The sequence below is a fragment of the Nerophis lumbriciformis genome, linkage group LG29, assembly GCF_033978685.3.
Source record: "Nerophis lumbriciformis linkage group LG29, RoL_Nlum_v2.1, whole genome shotgun sequence".
Taxonomy (NCBI): Eukaryota; Metazoa; Chordata; class Actinopteri; order Syngnathiformes; family Syngnathidae; genus Nerophis; species Nerophis lumbriciformis.
The window spans coordinates 17,147,501-17,170,000 of NC_084576.2; the positions used below are offsets into that span (position 1 = coordinate 17,147,501).

Sequence of the window (22,500 nt, forward strand, 5' to 3'; positions counted from 1 at the left end):
ACATATTTAAAAGAAATATGTAAATGTACACACATTCAGGCCACAAAAATGTTAAATATATCACAAAAAATTATTAATAGATAACATACAGTCGTGGTTAAAAGTTGACATACACTTGTAAATAACATAATGTCATGGCTGTCTTGAGTTTCCAATCGTTTCTACAACTCTTATTTTTTTGTGATAGAGTGATTGGAGCACATACTTGTTGGTCACAAAAAACATTCATGAAGTTTGGTTCTTTTATATATTTATTACGAGTCTACTGAAAATGTGAGCAAATCTGCTGGGTCAAAAGCATACATACAGCAATGTTAATATTTGGTTACATGTCCCTTGGCAAGTTTCACTGCAATAAGGCGCTTTTGGTAGCCATCCACAAGCTTCTGGTTGAATTTTTGACCACACCTCTTGACAAATTTGGTGCAGTTCAGCTAAATGGGTTGGTTTTCTGACATGGACTTATTTCTTCAGCATTGTCTACACGTTTAAATCAGGACTTTGGGAAAGCCGTTCTAAAACCTTAATTCTAGCCTTCCTTTACCACTTTTGATGTGTGTTTGGGGTCATTGTCCTGTTGGAACATCCAACTGCGCCCAAGACCCAACCTCCGGGCTGATGATTTTAGATTGTCCTGAAGAATTTGGAGGTAATCCTCCTTTTTCATTGTCACATTTACTCTCTGTAAAGCACAAGTTCCATTGGCAGCAAAACAGGCCCAGAGCATAATACTACCACCACCATGCTTGACGGTAGGCATTGTGATGTTCTTGGTGATTAAAGGCCTCACCTTTTCTCCTCTGAACATATTGCTGGGTATTGTGGCCAAACAGCTTAATTTTTGTTTCATCTGACATCACATGGACAAAGATAAGAGGAAAGTTCTGTGGTCAGATGAAACAAAAATTTAGCTGTTTGGCCACAATACCCATAAATATATGTTTAATCCCAGGAGCACAATGCCTACCGTCAAGCGTGGTGGTGGTAGTATTATGCTCTTGGCCTGTTTTGCTGCCAATGGAACTGGTGCTTTTTTTTTTTTTTTACTGATATGGAAGAGTATTACACGGTTACTCTGCCGAGCTCTAGACCAGTGTTTTTCAACCTTTTTTGAGCCAAGGCACATTTTTTGTGTTGAAAAAATCCAGAGACACACCACCAGCAGAAATCATTAACTCAGTTGACAGTTAAAAGTCATTGTCGCAATTGTTGGGTATGACTTTAAAGCATAACCAAGCATGCATCACTATAGCTCTTGTCTCAAAGTAGGTGTACTGTCACCACCTGTCACATCACGCCCTGACTTATTTTGAGTTTTTTGCTGTTTTTCTGTGTGTAGTGTTTTAGTTCTTGTCTTGCGCTCCTTTTTTGGTGGCTTTTTCTCTTTTTTTTGGTATTTTCCTGTAGCAGTTTCATGTCTTATATTTCCCGCATCTACTTTGTTTTAGTAATCAAGAATATTTCAGTTGTTTTCATCCTTCTTTGTGGGGACATTGTTGATTGTCATGTCATGTTCGGATGTACATTGTGGACGTCGTCTTTGCTCCACAGTAAGTTTTTGCTGTCGTCCAGCATTCTGTTTTTGTTTACTTTGTAGCCAGTTCAGTTTTAGTTTCGTTCTGCATAGCCTTCCCTAAGCTTCAATGCCTTTTCTTAAGGGCACTCACCTTTTGTTTATTTTTGTTTTAATCATAAGACACTTTTTTACCTGCATTTACAAAGCAATTAGCTACCGGCTGCCACCTACTGATATTGAAGAGTATTACACGGTTACTCTACCAAGCTCCAGACAGCACCGACACTCAACAACAACACATCATTTGCAGACTATAATTACTGGTTTAACCCAAATAGGTGAAATTACGTGGCACAGTGGTTGAAAAACACTGCTCTAGACAGCACCGACACTGAACAACGGCACATTTGCGGATTATTATTACTGGTTTGCAAAAAATATTTTTACATAATGCAATTACATAATTTTCCACGGCACACATGACTGTTTCTCATGGCACAGTGGTTGAAAAAATACCGCTTTAGGTCACATGACATAAAGAGCAGCGTGAACGTGTACGTCTTTCACCGAATCAGGAGTGAACTTTCCCGTTCCTCAACCCCTTGAGAGAACTCTCACTTCACCTTTAATGAACAGAATTCTCCGGCTGCCTGATTGGAAGGCAGAGCCGCATTGAGAGGACGTGCCTGCGAGGCGGCGATAGCGCTAAATCGTTAAATGAGAAGACACAGCTGCCATTGTTGACGGCGTTCTTCACGGCCCCGTCTTTAGCGCTCGTCCCTCAAGCTTTGCCTGCCGGAGCCGCAGTATTATCTCTCCATCGCGCGGAGGAAGGCGAGCTGCTGAGTGTGCAGGCGTGGAGCTTTACCCGGCGGGTGGATTATCGGGGCCCCGATTGAGTTTCAGTGTCAGCGGTAATGGAGTCGGACGTAATAGCATCTGATTGACTCGTATCCAATATGCAAACGACATACCGGAGAGAAGCTGATGGAGTGGAGCCCGCGGCGAGGCCACGCCCCTTTTTTGCAGATCAATGCGGCTTAGTGTGTGAAAAGTGATGTAGCGAGTGACCAGAGGCGGTCGCCGTCTTGTCAGTTTGCTGTGATTACTGATACTACCGTCTATTCTGTACTGTGTCTGTACAGAGATAGAACACTTTGGGCCTGATCGAGCAAAGGTTTGCGTGTACTAAAACACGTGCAAACTTTAAAGCACATGCAAAAACTTGTGCGCAGAGGATTTTGTCTCTTAAGTGAGCAAAATAAGGAGCGCAATCCCTTTAGCGTGTCTGTCTTCATGTAATATAATGTCAAAAAATATTTTTATTTTATTTTATTATCCATCCATCCATCCATTTTCTACTGCTTGTCCCTTTTAATTTTCCTGAGGGAACTCTCCTGAAGGAATCAATAAAGTACTATCCATCTATATATATACACACACATGTAACTATGTATGTATATATATATATATATATATATATATATATATATATATATATACACACATATATATATATATATATATATATATATATATATATATATATATATATATATATATATATATATATATATATATATATTATATACATATATATATATATATATATATTATATATATATATATATATATTATATATATATATATATATGTATGTATATATATATTATATATATATATATATTATATATATATATATATATGTATGTATATATATATATATATATATATACGTACATATACATATATATGTATACAGTGTATGTATGTGTATATGTGTATATATATATATGTATCTGTGTGTATATATGTGTATATATTTATATATATATATATATATATATATATATATATATATATATATATATGTATGTATGTATGTGTATATATATATATATATATATATATATATATACATATATATATATATACACACAGATACATATATATACACATATACATATATATATATACATATACACATACATACACTGTATACATATATATATATATATATATATATATATAATGTGTGTGTATGTGTATAATACAAATGAGAATATACAATTTAGATTTGAATCGATTTTTTAGCACCCATAATATTATATCAAGATCTGTTTTTCTACACTTAATAATAATTTTATTAATTTTATATAATATTGACATAAAAATAGGATTTTGTTATTTAGAATGTAGTGTATACAAATATTTTACAAATAAGAATTAAGCAAGTAAGTATTTAGTATTTGTTTCATCATAATTATTAAATGTTAATTCAACATATAATGTACCTAATAATGATAATATGATAATTATATATATAAAAAAAAATAAGCACAAATTGTCTATCCAAAAACTTAATATCATGAAATATTATTTTAAAAAATACATAATTGTTGTATCAACAAACAATATATAAACATATAAATTAAAGTACATTTAAATATATGTTTCTATTCAATAAAAGTAAATGGCATACACTGAAAACGTCACTGTTTTTCATGATTGCGTTCTTAATGTACCGCGCTTCGGGTCGCTAAAAAAAGGTGTTCTGCAAAATCGGATCCATCATTATCATTATTAATGATGAAACTACAATTCAACACAACAGAAACGATAATTGCACGCTTGTCCTTAATGTTCCTTTGTGCATTTTAATAATATGCAACTCATTCCACGGTGGCTATTTCCACACTACTGCTGGTAACTTAATGGGGATTTAATTGCGGGGGCTCAGACACGTTACCAGATGCCACCGAAACGAGATTTTAATGTATTCCACTGAGATAGATGGGTTACGTTTAAGACGTCAAAAGATCACACAGGTCGAGTGTCAGCCAAAGCACATTCTGTACGTAACGTTTAACAGCACCTGCCCTCCTGCCCTCCTCGTATGAAAAGTGTGGCTGCAGTGGTGCAACACACCCCCAAAGTGCACAGCAGGAATAACGTTAATTCCACTTGCAGCTGCACCCCCTCCGCCCCGTCCCTACGTATTAAGTTGATAGCAGCCGCTGATCGATCACCTGCAAGGTGTGCAGAGGAAATGGCGCCCTGAAGAAAAGCAATAATTTTACAGTGCAAAGTGCAAGTTGATTGCTGGCTTTGATTTTTAAGCTTTGCCTTCACATGATTGGTCGGGGGCAGAAATTCCCCAGTGTCATAATATTTTCTGTTGTGGTTGTTTAAGTTATAAGAATGGTGTCCTTTTAAAGCATAATGATGTTGCATATTATTGTTTAACTGATGTCAATAAGTATCTGATGTCTCATAATAGTGTATTGGAACTGTGCTAGTCTTGGTGCTGGAATTTAGAGCGATAAAAAAGTGCTTTTAATACCTTGTCTGTAGCTTTAAAGGCCTACTGAAACCCACTACTACCGACCACGCAGTCTGATAGTTTATATATCAATGATGAAATCTTAACATTGCAACACATGCCAATAGTGCCGGGTTAGCTTACTAAAGTGCAATTTTAAATTTTGCGCGGAATATCCTGCTGAAAAAGTCTCAGTATGATGACGCCTGCGCTTGACGTCATGGATTGTAGAGGACATTTTGGGACAGCATGGTGGCCAGCTATTAAGTCGTCTGTTTTCATCGCAAAATTCCACGGTATTCTGGACATCTGTGTTGGTGAATCTTTTGCAATTTGTTCAATGAACAATAGAGACAGCAAAGAAGAAAGCTGTAGGTGGGAAGCGGTGTATTGCGGCAGGTGTTGTGCCGGATAACGCCCCCCGCCGTAGAATGCACCCCCTGACTGTTGTGCAGGAAAACACAGCCGGTGTTTCATTGTTTACATTACCGAAAGATGACAGTCAAGCTTTACCATTGGCCTGTGGAGAACTGGGACAACAGAGACTCTTACCAGGAGGACTTTGAGTTGGATACGCAGACACGGTACCGTGAGTACGCAGCTGCGGCTTCCAAACATTTGATCGCTTGCCCGTACGTGCGTGCCGCTATGTGCATGTCACGTACGTAACATTGGGGACTTTGGGGAAATATATGTGCTGTATGAACTTGGGGGAAGTGAACAGTACTTTGGGCTGTGGAATTGAGTATGTTGTGCAGGTGTTTGAGTTGTATTGGCGGGTTATATGGACGGGAGGGGGGAGGTGTTTGTTATGCGGGATTAATTTGTGGCATATTAAATATAAGCCTAGTTGTTGCTAATAGAGTATATATATGTCTTGTGTTTATTTACTGTTTTAGTCATTCCCAGCTGAATATCAGGTCCCACCCGCCTCTCACAGCATATTCCCTATCTGAATCGCTCCCACTGCCCTCTAGTCCTTCACTCTCACTTTCTTCATCCACAAATCTTTCATCCTCGCTCAAATTAATGGGGAAATCGTCGCTTTCTCGGTCCGAATCGCTCTCGCTGCTGGTGGCCATGATTGTAAACAATGTGCGGATGTGAGGAGCTCCACAACCTGTGACATCACACGCATATCGTCTGCTACTTCCGGTACAGGCAAGGCTTTTTTATCAGCGACCAAAAGTTGCGAACTTTATCGTCAATGTTCTCTACTAAATCCTTTCAGCAAAAATATGGCACTATCGCGAAATGATCAAGTATGACACATAGAATAGACCTGCTATCCCCTTTTAAATAAGAAAATCGCATTTCAGTAGGCCTTTAATGCTAATGTGTGTCTCCTCAAGAAGCGCTAATGTGTACGTTATCTACTTTTTTACATAAACATGCACTTGTCCAATGTAATAAATGCCATATATTACTTACAACAATGCAACGTTAAAGAGTGGGACACAAGGACACTAACGTTAGCAACACTAGCTATGTTAGCCGCATGCTAACATTACACTCTCATTCTAATGGCATCTAAGTTGTGTGAGCCAGCCTTGTCTTTTGGCGAGTCCTACAAAGTGTTTATACTGTAAGTATTGTACTTATTACAAACCAGCTGTAACGTGCATCTTGGATGTAGTTTTCATTACCAAATTTAAAGTTAAAGAACCCATGATTGTCTCACACACACACTAGGTGTGGCGAAACTATTCTCTGCATTTGACCCATAACCCTTGATCACCCCCTGGGAGGTGAGGGAAGCAGTGAGCAGCAGCGGTTGCCGCACCCGGGAATAATTTTTGGTGATTTAACCCCCTATTCCAACCCTTGATGCAGAGTGTCAAGCAGGGAGGTAATGGGTCCCATTTGTATAGTCTTTGGTATGACTCGGCCGGGGTTTGAACTCACGACCTACCGATCTCAGGGCGGACACTCTAACCACTAGTATACGGCATATCCAATGTAAATTAGCATCAAGGTAACATATTTTGAAAAGTGGAGCCTTGCTTTACTTTTAAAGCAAACGCGACCTAAAAATGTTTAACATTACCTAAAACAGTGGTTCTTAACCTTGTTGGAGGTACCGAACCCCACCAGTTTCATATGCACATTCACCGAACCCTTGTTTAGTGAAAAATAATATGTTGTTTTTTTTTCAAATTCATGACAAAGTTATATGTTTTTGGTAACACTTTAGTATGGGGAACATATTATAAGTAACAAAGACTTAATTTTGAGTTATTTGGTTAGGGTTAGGGTTAGAGGGTTAGGGCCAGGGTTAGAGGGTTAGGGTTATAATGAGGCCATGCCGACCGAATAAGGCATTAATAAGTACTTAATAAGGACTAGTTAAGAGCCAACATGTTACTAATTTGCATGTTAATAAGCAACTAATTAATGGTGAATATGTTCCCCATACTAAAGTGTTACCATGTTTTTTTACTGGTGCACAAAATAAACATCACCTTGTTCAAACAACAAAACCAACACAGTGCATAAACTCACAACAAATTACACACCTGCAAACCAGTCAGCTGTTGCCGTATCCGTAATACACCGATAGGGAGAAGTTTGTATTTACACGATGAGTCGGGTGTGTCTTGACCTCCGCCGAACCCCTGAGCCCGACTCACCGAACCCCTAGGGTTCGATCAAACCCAGGTTAAGAACCGCTGACCTAAAAGCAGTCCGGCTGAGTATCGAGATATGGCACTGTTTGATTTTATGTGAATCGGTAGCCGGTAGTACGGACAGACTTTGGTCGGTACCTACAAAAGTAGCAAAACCCATCCATATAACGAATTTGAGCGTCTTACTTTTTTCTATTGCTTCTGTCTCCTTGTCATTCATTTTCTAACATCATGCCGTGTCGTGTTTCCCCAGGTAACCGATAAGATGGCGGCTCGGGAAGCGACTGGGCACAGCTTCCTGGTGACGTGCTGGCAGCCCATTCTCATCCTGATGCTGGGCACCGTGCTCTCGGGCTCGGCAACCGGCTGCCCGTCTCGCTGCGAGTGCAGCGTCCAAGAGCGCTCCGTCTTGTGCCACCGCAAGAAGCTCATGACGGTCCCCGACGGGATCCCCGCGGAAACGCGGCTGCTGGACCTCGGCAAGAACCGCATAAGGACCATCAACCCGGACGAGTTTGCCAACTACCCCGGCCTGGAGCACCTGGATCTGAGCGAGAACACCATCTCCACCATTGAACCCGGCGCCTTCAACAACCTCTACGGCTTGCGGACATTGGGGCTGCGGAGCAACAAGCTAAAGCTGATCCAGCTCGGCGTCTTCACGGGCCTGAGCAACCTCACCCAGCTGGACATAAGCGAGAACAAGATCGTCATCCTGCTGGACTACATGTTCCAGGATTTGTACAACCTGCGCTCGTTGGAGGTGGGCGACAACGACCTGGTGTTCATCTCCCACCGTGCTTTTCATGGCCTGAGTAGCCTGGAGCACCTGAGTCTTGAGAAGTGCAACCTGTCCTCCGTGCCGACGGAGGCCTTCACCCACCTACACAGTCTGATCACGCTCAGGCTGCGGCACCTCAACATCAACGTCATACGGGATTACTCCTTCAAACGCCTCTACAGGCTGAAAGTTCTGGAGATCGCCAACTGGCCGTATTTGGATACAATGACTCCTAATTGCTTGTACGGATTAAACCTGACCTCTCTGACCATCGCCAACGCTAACCTGACCACCATCCCTTACGTAGCCCTGCGGCACCTGGTCTACTTGCGCTTTCTCAATCTTTCCTACAACCCCATCCACACCATTGACGGGAATAAGCTCCACGACCTGCTCCGTCTGCAAGAGTTCCACCTGGTCGGAGGCCGACTCGCCATGATCGAGCCCTACTCTTTCCGAGGGCTAAACTACCTAAAGATCCTTAACGTGTCCGGGAACTCTCTCAGCACTTTAGAAGAGTCCGCGTTCCATTCGGTGGGCAACCTGGAGACTCTGGCTTTGTACGACAACCCCTTGGCCTGCGACTGCCGCCTCTTGTGGGTCTTCCGGCGACGCTGGAGGCTCAACTTCAACCGGCAGCAGCCTACCTGCGCCTCCCCCGAGTTCGTCCAAGGCAAAGAGTTCAAGGACTTCCCGGACGTGCTGCAGACCAACTACTTCACCTGCCGCAAGTCCAGAATCAGGGATCGCAAGGCGCAGCAGCAGTTCGTCGACGAAGGAGCCATCGTTCATTTCTCCTGCGAGGCTGACGGCGATCCCGCTCCGGTGATTATGTGGCTTTCCCCGCAGAAGAAGTTCATCACCACCAAAACGATCGGACGGATCTCGGTGCTGCCGGACGGTACCCTGGAGGTCCGCTACGCTCAGATCCAGGACAACGGCACCTACGTGTGCATAGCGAGCAACGCCGGCGGCAATGACACCGCCCTCGCTCACCTGCACATCCACAGCTACTCCCCCGATTGGCCCTTTCAGCCCAACAAGACCTTCGCCTTCATCTCCAACCAGCCGGCGGATACCGGCGGCAACGACACGCGCGCCAACGTCCCGTTCCCCTTCGACATAAAGACGCTGATCATCGCCACCACCATGGGCTTCATTTCCTTTCTGGGCGTGGTCTTGTTCTGCTTGGTGCTCCTCTTCCTGTGGAGCAGAGGCAAGGGCAACACCAAGCACAACATCGAGATCGAGTATGTGCCGCGCAAATCGGACGCTGGCATGAGCAGCGGCACGGTGGACGCGCCGCGCAAGTTTAACATGAAAATGATTTGAAGGGGTTTCCCGCCTGGACTGTGCTTCCTTCACTGACTAAGGGAAGAGCACATTAGAGGCAATGAAAGCTGAGGTCTTCTAGGGCTGGATAGTAGAAAACAAACTTTGTGTGGCGGTAGAATGACAGAAATGGGATGGACGACACCCCCAAGCTGGCAGATTAGACGAGCTAGAGTGGTTTTTTTTATTTGATTTGAGTGTTTCTTCCCCCTTCTTGAGGCTGCGCTCCACTTATGAACGACTTCGATATGCGCTGATGAGCACATTTACACAGCAGCATCGATACACTTCATCAAAATTGAACTGGGAATGTTTTGTCCTGCTTTATGGCCGTTATTGCTCCGTGATCCATCAACGTGACAGTCATTGATCAGTAAAGTACATTTGACAAGAGCAGGAGGCATATTTTTAAAATTATTGGAGAAAAAAAAAAACAATAATGTGAGATGAGAGGGGCAGTTCTTGGCTGAACTTCTCGGGACCATCCCTTGGTTTAGCTTAATAATGACACTTTCATTGAGTATATTCATTATTTTAATTAGTATTATTACATATAAAGTCCCACTCGTAAGTTTAGATCAGGGGTGTCCAGATTTTATTGACTCGGAGGCCGCATTGGGCTTACAAAATATATATATTTATATATATATATAAGGATAATGGATGAATAATTATTACATATTAGAAATGGTTATTAAGAATGTGTGCTCGTTCACCTCCTACCTTGTTTATTTCCATGACAATATCAAAGTTTTTTAATCCTTCTTTAATATCAAGCAGCTAACATGTGCCCAAGATGGATCAGTGTGGAGAAATTGTTTTGCATTTTTCCCATCATCCTTTGTAATGGATTTTAATGGGTTTTGTTTTGACCTTTTTTTTTCTCTTTATGTTGATCGGATGTTTTTTTAAAATAATTTTCCCAAAGTTCAATGAGCAGCTTGTGTCATGTGTGACCATGTTAGTTGAATTTCTGTGCTTTTTTATTTTATTTTTTTCCTGCATCATTACTAGGGAAGGTTGTTTGGATTGGGCCATACAGGTTTATGCTGTGCTGCATGTCTTTGCAAGTACACATCATGGTTGAGTTACTTTTGGTGGCCACCAGATGGTGGCAAGATGGCAGTTATCAGACTGCTTGCTAATTGTATATGGTATGATAGGCTCTAGTCACCCCCGCGACCTCTAGAGGGACAAACGGTAGAAAATAGATGAATGAATACACCGCTCCTGGTCAAATTGCTTATTGTACACGCCAGCGGGATGCACAGGGTAGTCTGGACACCCCTGTTTTAGATAGGATGTCTAATCCTTTTAAATGGCAATGTGTGTCTAAACCTTTGATTGGTACTGAATACCATCGTCATAGCGGATGTCAGTTTGATATCAGCAAAAAACAAGTATCGCATTTTATCGGCTTGCATCTAAAATCTACCATTACGAGAAATCCTGCATCAATAAGCATACCCGTTGGTCTCCTCGTTTATTTTAGTCACTTACAAAAGGTAAACATGGTAAGCTACAGGCTACTCGGAGCCAGCAGCTACACAACAGCTAAGCACACAATAGCACACAAGCTAGACATATGGAATAAGTGTCCTTCATTGAGGAATACACGTACAAACACATATCAAATAATTATAGTTTCCTATACTAACACAGGCAAAGTCTCCAAAGAGAGGATATTAGAAAATATCCAGTAACAAACGTGTCCGCATCATGACTTAACTTGATGAATTATTGTGTTATTCCAAATTAAAAGTTAAAAACAGCATACATCCATTCCAGACTATGTTTTTCCACACCTACTGTTGTTCTTTGTTTGACCAGTTTCACTTGATTAAACCTTTTTTTTTTTAACATTCCACACCATGTATGATTCGTGCTGATCAAAATCGGTTTTGGTCAATACTCAAAGCACCAACATCGGAAGTTGCATGAGGACACCCCCTCCTGTATACGGACACATTTTTGGTGGTACTATTTCGGAGAGAAAAATACTAATAGACAGCATTGATGATGGAATTGATTACATTTAACAAATGTTTTATTTTTATTTTTATCAAATGTAATGTTCTTTTTTTTTTATTATTATTTTTTTTTAACTAGCCTTAACATTCCAGGAATAATGTGAAAAACACAATTAAACTACAATAAAATGACTCCTGTAACAATATTAATACATATAGATTGGTGTAAACCGACTACATAAACCAATGTTAAAGCAGCCGTGCTGAAGATGTTTTATTGGCAAATAGTGGATTATCAAAATGAATGTTAGTTTGGAAATGCACTGATTTGCGCTTTTATGTCACGTTTACATTTTGCAAAAGAAAAACAACGCGCGTTATATTATTGTTATTTTATGTTATTTAAAGATTGTGACCGCTCACGTTAAATGTGCTCCTCCAGCTCGTCACTCCCTTCCTCGTGTCAGCAAAGCCATGGGAATATTCATTGACGGGTCAGAGGTTGTAAAGAGACACTGTGTCCTCCATGGTGGTCCTCCTGTACGTACACAATGTTTTTATGTTGAGTTTTTTTTCCCTCCAAAGCGCGCACTCGTGAACATCTGGCCTTTGAAACGTGTGCGGGGATGGAGGCTAAGTTCTTGATAATGGACCACATTACGGACAACGGAGCTGCCAATGAATATGCAGATGGAGGCAGTAACACAGATGGTTTGAGTCGTGGATGCAATCTGCAGCAGCTTTGGTGTAATCCCTTTTGCAGAAAGGAGAAAAAGAATAAAAATTAAAAAAAAAAAGAAATGCGAGCGTGGTTGCTGTTCATGGCTTCTGAATGCTCTCTTTGTCCGATGGAGGCGTGGTTACTGTACACAGCATCTTTTGGTCCCCAGTCAACCTGGATTCTCTTTTTTTTTTTTTTTTGATTTTCTCTTATTTCTTTTGACCCTGGACAAGATGGAACATGTAGTTCAAGCCAACTTTTTACTTAAAAAAAAAAGACCCTAAAAAAAAGAGAATATATGGAAAATTCATTCAAATTGTTCTGTGCAATAAAAGTAATATGCAGATTCTTTTTTTTTTTTCGTGTTTTTTTTTTTTTTTTTATTAACAAAATTTTGTTGATGTTGAATTGTTGACAATATGGTATGTTGTATTAAAACAATCTATGGAATTTTCTAAATACACTTTGCTCCTTTCTTCATTTCAACTTGCACTCTTACCTCAGGAGATGATCTGTTTAACACTTTCACTGCTATTATTATCATTATCATTATTATTAGGTGGTAAGACAAAACACTTTAAAACAACCAATGAGAAGGATGTACGATCTTGTATTAAAACAAACATTTTCTATTACCACAGGTGTAAACACAAGCAATTAATATACATGCACATTTTACAATGATATTAAAATACTTTTTATAGAGATTTTTATAATTCTTACATTTATTTAGTTTTTCAAAGATTTATTTTACAGGTTAATGTGTGTGTGTGTAAGGTAAATAAATTAACATGTATACATGCATAGGTGACAGAAAATGAAATAGACTCATTTTATAATTTTAATTATACTAATTTAGCCTTTTAAGAGTGTATTTATAAGATAAATATGTGCAAGTAGAGTAAATAAATATGTATGCATGAATGACTGAACTTTTTAAATATATATATATATATATACACATATATACATACATACACACATATATACACACACATATACTGTATATATATATATATATATATATATATATAAATACATATACAAACATACATACACATATATATATATATATATATATATATATATATATATATATATATATATATTTATGTATATATATATATATATATATATATATATATATATATATATATATATATATATATATATATATATATATAGGTATATATATATACATATGCATATATATACATACATACACAAACAAAAACTATTTTTTTTAATACTATACATTTAATTTGTATTTATTATATTTTTATTTTTATTTATATTTACAATTTATATTTGTATTTAGTTTCAATATCAGGTTGCTAATACATAGAAATGCATATAGATGACAGACAATGGAATCAACTTTTTTTTTTTTAGGATGAAATTATATTGATATGAAAAAATATGAATTGAATGTGTGCAATGTGCAAGTACATACATGATTTGTCAACACAGTAAATGTTTACTGCTGATTTAAGCATAACTTTTTTTTGATTATTTTTTACTGCAAACCAACAAATTGAAGGCAAATGTCAGTAAGTGTTGCCAAACACGACGCAGCTGTGCATTAATTAACTTGATTACTTTGTTTATTCCGCAACCTCGTCCTGTCTCCACATTCCTTTGGGACATCTTTCCCCGCACTCTTCACCAATCCCCCTCAGTGTTATCAAAGCGTCCTCATTTGTCATGTGACTTAAAACCAGACACAGCTATTCTTGGTGTGTTTGGAGCCTTAAGGGAGTGATGGAAGCATCCCCTCCTCACATATTAGATGTGTAGTTAAAATTCTAGGTCAGGAATAGGCTGATGGATTCTCGACATCAACACACACACACACACACACACACACATAACCCCCTGGGTGCTCCCGAAACTCATCTGAAGTGTTCTTCCACATACAGTAAGTGTGTGCCTATATTTGGAATAAAAGTGTATAACTGGAAGTACCAGAAGCCTGAAGGGACGACAATGCTATGAAATGAACTGCCAAATCAAATCATCGCCAACAGACAACAACATCCTGTCAGAAAGTGGATTACGTTTTTACCCACTAAAAGCCAGATTCCACCTTTTCCTAATGTTCTTACAGTACCGTATTTTACGGACCAGAAGGCGCACCGGATTATAAGGCGCATTAAAGGCCTACTGAAACCCACTACTACCGACCACGCAGTCTGATAGTTTATATATCAATGATGCAATCTTAACATTGCAACACATGCCAATACGGGTTAGCTTACTAAAGTGCAATTTGCGCAAAATATCCTGCTGAAAACGTCTCGGTATGATGACGTCAGCGTGTGACGTCACGGATTGTAGAGGACATTTTGGGACAGCATGGTGGCCAGCTATTAAGTCGTCTGTTTTCATCGCAAAATTCCACAGTATACTGGACATCTGTGTTGGTGAATCTTTTGCAATTTGTTTAATGAACAATGGAGACAGCAAAGAAGAAAGCTGTAGGTGGGAAGCGGTGTATTGCGGCTGACTGCAGCAACACAAACACAGCCGGTGTTTCATTGTTTACATTCCTGGAAGATGACAGTCAAGCTTTACCATTGGCCTGTGGAGAACTGGGACAACAGAGACTCTTACCAGGAGGACTTTGAGTTGGATGCGCAGACGCGGTACCGTGAGTACGCATGCAGCTGCGGCTTCCAAACATTCGATCGCTTGCCCGTACGTGCGTGCCGCTATGTGCATGTCACGTATGTATGTGCTGTATGAACTTTGGGGAGGTGAACGGTACTTTGGGCTGTAGGATTGAGTGTGTTGTGCAGGTGTTTGAGTTGTATTGGCGGGTTATATGGACGGGAGGGGGGAGGTGTTTGTTATGCGGGATTAATTTGTGGCATATTAAATATAAGCCTGGTTGTGTTGTGGCTAATATGTCTTGTGTTTATTTACTGTTTTAGTCATTTCCAGCTGAATATCAGGTCCCACCCGCCTCTCACAGCATCTTCCCTATCTGAATCGCTCCCACTGCCCTCTAGTCCTTCACTCTCACTTTCCTCATCCACGAATCTTTCATCCTCGCTCAAATTAATGGGGAAATCGTTGCTTTCTCGGTCCGAATCGCTCTCATGATTGTAAACAATGTGCAGATGTGAGGAGCTCCACAACCTGTGACGTCACGCTACTCATCTGCTACTTCCGGTACAGGCAAGGCTTTTTTATCAGCGACCAAAAGTTGCGAACTTTATCGTCGATGTTCTCTACTAAATCCTTTCAGCAAAAATATGGCAATATCGCGAAATGATCAAATATGACACATAGAATGGACCTGCTATCCCCGTTTAAATAAGAAAATCGCATTTTAGTAGGCCAAAAAGGAGTCATATTATTATTATTTTTGTCTAAATTGAAAACACTTCCTTGTGGTCTACATAACATGTAATCGTGGTTCGTTGGTCAAAATGTTGCATCGATTATGTTTTACAGATCATCTTCAAGCCGCTTTCTGACAGTCGCTTCCGGATGCGCCGTTTTGTGGGCGGTCTTGTTTACGTGGCTCACCTTCGGCAGCGTCATGTCCCCGTCATCTTTGTTGTATCGGAGGATGAATGTCACATGATAAGAAGACAAAGAAAAACTAAGGAGCTTTTCTACTCGCGGATGCACGCACTTTTTCAGGACGTATGCAGATCCCAAATGCAGATCAGCAGGTAAGAAAAGTTGCTTTTGCATAATGTTGCGAAACTAAACGCCAGATAATATGTCTTACCTTACACGCACACCATAATAATACTTTTTTGTTTAATGCGCCGACAATCCTTCAAGCAGTGCGGCTTCATAGCTTACCAAAGTAGTAATAAAACATTTTGATACATTTTTGAGCGCCGTGTGTAATGTTCTATATTTTCAATGGAACATTTAAAATGTTATATATGTTTCCTTGAGACATATTGCAATCATAGTGCTGTCTACACTTATCTCTTATGTTTGACTGCCATCTGCTGGTCACACTTATCATTACACCATGTACCAAATCAAGTAGCTTCAAGGTGAGTAAGCTCAACCAAACGTATTTCTTATATTAGACGTACCGGGTTATAAGGTGCACTGTCGAGTTTTGAGAAAAAAACAATATTTTAAGTGCGCCTTATAGTCCGTAAAATACGGCATTTACATGTCGTCATCGAGGTTAGTTAGTTAGCCAAAAGATTTTCATGAAACTTTCAGGAAATGTCCCGAATGGAATTAGAAACAAGTTATTTAATTTTGGACATTTCTTCTATGTTACTGTAAATTGACGTTACAAGGCTCAACTTCTTTGTGTGAGTATGTTAGCGGCCCCGCCTCCGCCCACAGAGACAAAGAGAGCGGATGTCCGACACGAGGTTTCGCCCCATTTATTTCATTCTGCGGGATGTAGGGTCTGGCTGTCCGAATGCTTTTCTACTTGGAAATGCAAAGACATGTTGGAAATGTTCTTGTTCAAGTAATCAAAGAAAATTGTCTTTTTCTATTTTATTTTAAGGCTCGAGGAGTTCAATTGACACAAGTCATGCATATGGCAAGCATTAATGGAAAGTGTGCCCCGAGGGAGGGGCACGTTGTTCTTTTGTACACTGAACACAGTTGGGAGGAGGAGAGAGCACATGACACAACAAGTCTGAGTCGTGAGACAATGGGGCCCTGTTAACTAGAGTGGAGAAGTGTTACTTTCAGGGATGAGTGAGCCATGACAAGGTTACACGCAGGCCAGAATGTGCTTTTCACACAGTCATTTTACAGTTAGTAATGGCACATGCAAAAGTCCATACATGTTTTCCATCACAACATTGAAGAACGTCTATGAAGACGTCCATTCTCTTATAGTTTTGTCTCACTTGTTTCCATGCATTTTTGAAAACATGGCTCCTTTTTTCAAAATATTTTTACACAATTATCCAAACACCATGTCAGGTTCAAACACTGATGACATCTATTAAACAGACAAAGAAGCAAGGAATCAAACAGAGACAGAATTAAATTTGGCTCAATGAGGAGAGCGCGTACACCTGTACCCTTGTACAGTGTTCCACCACGCTCTGACGAAAAATTGTACGCCTCCTCTTTTATTTGGACTTTCCCTGATTACATGGCAACAGCTGTTTCTAAAGGAAGGGGGTCGTAAACAGCCGCTGCCTTTGGTCACAAAACAGTTCAAAGAAAAGGTCGTCTGGAGGGGGGTCAGGCCCTGCCTCTTCTCCGCTTTGTAGATCTCGGGTCAAGACCAAATCTTCCCGTAATCCTGTGGATTACAATACATCAAAGAAACCGACACCTTCATGTCGCTTCCCATGCTACACAGTGGAGTTTTACAAGCCTTTTGCTTGGTAAGCTCAAAGACAGCTTTTGTCTGCTCGCCGGGAACTCTTTGAAACACAAATTTCTGTGATAACTTAGATACAATTATTCTGACACACCACACACAACTTGCACAACTCCTAAATTGTCTGCAAAATGACACACTTCAGTCAAAACATGCACACCTTTATTAAAAAGGCTATTTTGTTTTCATCTCAGTCACACAATATTTGCAGTCAGTTACATATTTTACAAACTATTTTAGGAAATAGCTGGTCTATTGCTTGTTTTATGTGAGAGATAATTCAGATGCCATAAATATGTTGTCAAACCCACAACATTCTTCATACGGACGTATACAACAAACAAATTACACTGATTGCAGACTGCTGCAGACGGAACATATTAATTTCTTACCATACTAAGCATAGCATGCTTAGTTACAGTAACGGATCAATCAACAATGAAAATCACAACAAAATAGTAATCTCAGGGATTTCAATGTATCGCGACTGCACTGTTTGGTTTGTGTAAGAAGTCGTTTTGCCCATGCTCATAGACTTAGATTGGTCAGATTGAGGAGTATATCTATTTTGGGTTTGATGGACCTCAATTACAAAATGTTTAGTCGGCTGAATATTACATGTTATTAATACATTGTCACGCAGCAATATGCATACTATAAACGTGTACAAGATGTAATGTACAGAATATCATATGCAAGCATGCAGGTAGTAATATCACAGATTACATCACCAAACATCTTTGACAATCAATCCATATTTTGTGTTATTGATGTGTGAAACTGGTATCTAAACGTGGAGGTGTAGCTCCTCTCCTCTGAGTGCAAGTGGTCCTACAGCAGGAATGCAAATACTGTATTCCTACAAAATACAGCAAGACACCAACACACTATAGTTATTTGTTTTTAAATTTTCTTTAAAAGTGTGTTTTTATGTCCTTTGAGTTAAGCTGTTTAAAAAAACATGCAGCTTAAAGACCATTCATTAAAACTAATTGTCCAGTCAGGGTATTAAAAACTTGAAAATGATCTGTACACGGTACACTTATTAATGCTAAAAAATGATATATATCTCAAACTATATTTACAAAGCGCTTTTCGTACATAAATAAATCTACGATATCGCAATTAATTTTCAGTTAACTTTGAACAATGCGATTAATTGCGATTAAATATTTAAGCCGTTTTACAGCCCTAAAATAAACAAATGATAAACCAGCAAAGGAAGATGAGCCACACAGGTAATAGACTGACTTCCTGCCTAAAATAAACTACACAGGCAGTAAGAAGTACTAAATATTAGCTAAAAATTGTTTTATAATAATAATGAGTATAAGTGAAGCTACAATCCAATATTTTGCACTGAATGTTGTGATATTGTGTGACCACTTCCTGTCTTCCCTTGTAGTCTGGGCCTGGTCTCGGTCCCAGCAGGACCAGTTCCAAAGAGGCAATCTGCTGAGAGCGTTTTCTTCCCACTGGGCCCCGTGCCACGACCCACATCTCTGTTGGCGACTCAACTTATCTTCCTTATTTATTTAACAAGCCCATGAAAGAGTCATGAGTCCCCGATTCGGGAGGTAAAACAGCCAAAAGACGGCATCTGTTTGCCATTAAAAGCATCTTTTTTGAAACGCAGGCGCTGCTGGCTGGCAAACAGTTGCAGTTTTTTTTCCGCCCCGACTTCGAAATTGTGGCGACTTTTCGTGAGCAAGGTGATCTACCAAATTATCAGCAAATGTAAACATGTTATCCGTGATAAATGAAGGCCTAAATATGGCTTCACCTTGTCGGTCTCTCTGTAATTTGGCCGCTTTCCGCCAGCCTCAAGGACGTCAGCGAGCAGATCTTCGACAGGACGGCTGACTAACAAGATGGACGAGCTGATCTGACAGACGCGGCACGCCGTGCTGATGTGTCCATTTGTCAGCATTTTAACCAGATTGTTTTCCTTTTTTTTGTTTTTCCTGCTTTGTTATGAGGATTTTCTGGACTACTTTCATTGATATTGTTTCATACTAGAATCAAAACCGCCCATAATAATAACATATTATAAATATTAGTATATTATAAATATTAATTGTATGTATACTGTATATATTTTTTATTGATTCATTGATTTTTATATATATATATATATATATATATATATATATATATATATATATATATATATATATATATATACACACACACACACACACACACACACACACACACACAGGTAAAAGCCAGTAAATTAGAATATTTTGAAAAACTTGATTTATTTCAGTAATTGCATTCAAAAGGTGTAACTTGTACATTATATTTATTCATTGCACACAGACTGATGCATTCAAATGTTTATTTCATTTAATTTTGATGATTTGAAGTGGCAACAAATGAAAATCCAAAATTCCGTGTGTCACAAAATTAGAATATTACTTAAAGCTAATACAAAAAAGGGATTTTTAGAAATGTTGGCCAACTGAAAAGTATGTAAATGAAAAATATGAGCATGTACAATACTCAATACTTGGTTGGAGCTCCTTTTGCCTCAATTACTGCGTTAATGCGGCGTGGCATGGAGTCGATGAGTTTCTAGCACTGCTCAGGTGTTATGAGAGCCCAGGTTGCTCTGATAGTGGCCTTCAACTCTTCTGCGTTTTTGGGTCTGGCATTCTGCATCTTCCTTTTCACAATACCCCACAGATTTTCTATGGGGCTAAGGTCAGGGGAGTTGGCGGGCCAATTTAGAACAGAAATACCATGGTCCGTAAACCAGGCACGGGTAGATTTTGCGCTGTGTGCAGGCGCCAAGTCCTGTTGGAACTTGAAATCTCCATCTCCATAGAGCAGGTCAGCAGCAGGAAGCATGAAGTGCTCTAAAACTTGCTGGTAGACGGCTGCGTTGACCCTGGATCTCAGGAAACAGAGTGGACCGACACCAGCAGATGACATGGCACCCCAAACCATCACCCAACCATGCAAATTTTGCATTTCCTTTGGAAATCGAGGTCCCAGAGTCTGGAGGAAGACAGGAGAGGCACAGGATCCACGTTGCCTGAAGTCTAGTGTAAAGTTTCCACCATCAGTGATGGTTTGGGGTGCCATGTCATCTGCTGGTGTCTGTCCACTCTGTTTCCTGAGATCCAGGGTCAACGCAGCAGTCTACCAGCAAGTTTTAGAGCACTTCATGCTTCCTGCTGCTGACCTGCTCTATGGAGATGGAGATTTCAAGTTCCAACAGGACTTGGCGCCTGCACACAGCGCAAAATCTACCCGTGCCTGGTTTACGGACCATGGTATTTCTGTTCTAAATTGGCCCGCCAACTCCCCTGACCTTAGCCCCATAGAAAATCTGTGGGGTATTGTGAAAAGGAAGATGCAGAATGCCAGACCCAAAAACGCAGAAGAGTTGAAGGCCACTATCAGAGCAACCTGGGCTCTCATAACACCTGAGCAGTGCCAGAAACTCATCGACTCCATGCCACACCGCATTAACGCAGTAATTGAGGCAAAAGGAGCTCCAACCAAGTATTGAGTATTGTACATGCTCATATTTTTCATTTTCATACTTTTCAGTTGGCCAACATTTCTAAAAATCCCTTTTTTGTATTAGCCTTAAGTAATATTCTAATTTTGTGACACACGGAATTTTGGATTTTCATTTGTTGCCACTTCAAATCATCAAAATTAAATGAAATAAACATTTGAATGCATCAGTCTGTGTGCAATGAATAAATATAATGTACAAGTTACACCTTTTGAATGCAATTACTGAAATAAATCAAGTTTTTCAAAATATTCTAATTTACTGGCTTTTACCTGTATATATATATATATATATATATATATATATTACACATATACATATATTTACACATACTCAAGTAAGAGTACTGTTCCTTTAGAGTTTTATTACTCAAGTAAAAGTAAGGAGTAGTCACCCAAATATTTACTTGAGTAAAAGTAAAAAGTATGTTGTGAAAAAACTACTCAAGTACTGAGTAACTGATGAGTAACCTGTTCGTTTAATGATGACGGCAACAAATAATGCACAAAAACATAAACACAGCAATTAATAAATTCAGAGCCAGGAATATCTCTTAAGCAACTAAAACAATAATATATTAAAGAATAATACATAAAAAAATAAATAAATTAAGGCAAATTGAGTCACAGCAACTTAACAGCACCATAGGCTCAGTAGGCAGAGATTACAAAGGAAAATAACAAGTTAGCCTTTACGCAAACCATAAACTCTGATAGGTGTGGGCTGGACCTGGGAACACACTGTGCACTTCTGATTGGAGTTTGTATGCATGCGTGAGTGTGTGTGCGACTGTGCGTGTGTGTGTGTCTCTGTCTCTGTCTGTCTGTCTATGAGGCTGCAGTGCGTTAATAAATGTCCCCATACGATGTACATTTGACAGGGAAGCTAACATCAGCCTCAATGACAGCCATATATACAGTATATATATATATATATATATATATATATATATATATATTTATATAGTATATAAATAAAGTATATGTATCTGTGTGTATATATATATATATATATATATATATATATATATATATATATTAAGGCTGCAGCTAACGATTATTTTTCTATCGATTAATCTATAGATTATTTTTTCGATTAATCGGTTAATCTATAGATTATTTTTTCGATTAATCTATAGATTATTTTTCCTTTTACCGATTATTTTTTTAATTTAAAATGAAGATGAAAAAATAAATGTAGGCCAGTTTTTTCAAAAGGCATGGCTTTTATTTACAAAAAAAAAAGTATGGCCACTCAGTCAACATTGACAACAACATGACAAAATATTCTGTAACAATGTAAACATTTAACAAAATTAAAAGTAGCTTATTTGCTTTTAATGTGCAAATATAAAAGTAAACATC

At 39.2% G+C, this 22,500-nt stretch overlaps 1 protein-coding gene across 3 annotated transcripts in view; it reads left to right on the top strand.

The window, feature by feature from the left end:
• lingo1a (leucine rich repeat and Ig domain containing 1a) overlaps positions 1–9,876 on the top strand; it is a 297,839-nt gene extending 287,963 nt beyond the window's left edge. For all 3 annotated transcript variants that reach the window (XM_061924897.1, XM_061924898.1, XM_061924896.1), the window contains one exon: positions 7,719–9,876. In XM_061924897.1, the coding sequence (XP_061780881.1) occupies positions 7,731–9,578 (1,848 nt within the window). In that variant the 5' untranslated portion in view covers positions 7,719–7,730 and the 3' untranslated portion in view covers positions 9,579–9,876. The remainder of the gene's footprint in view (positions 1–7,718) is intronic.
• The last annotated feature ends 12,624 nt before the right edge of the window (positions 9,877–22,500 follow it).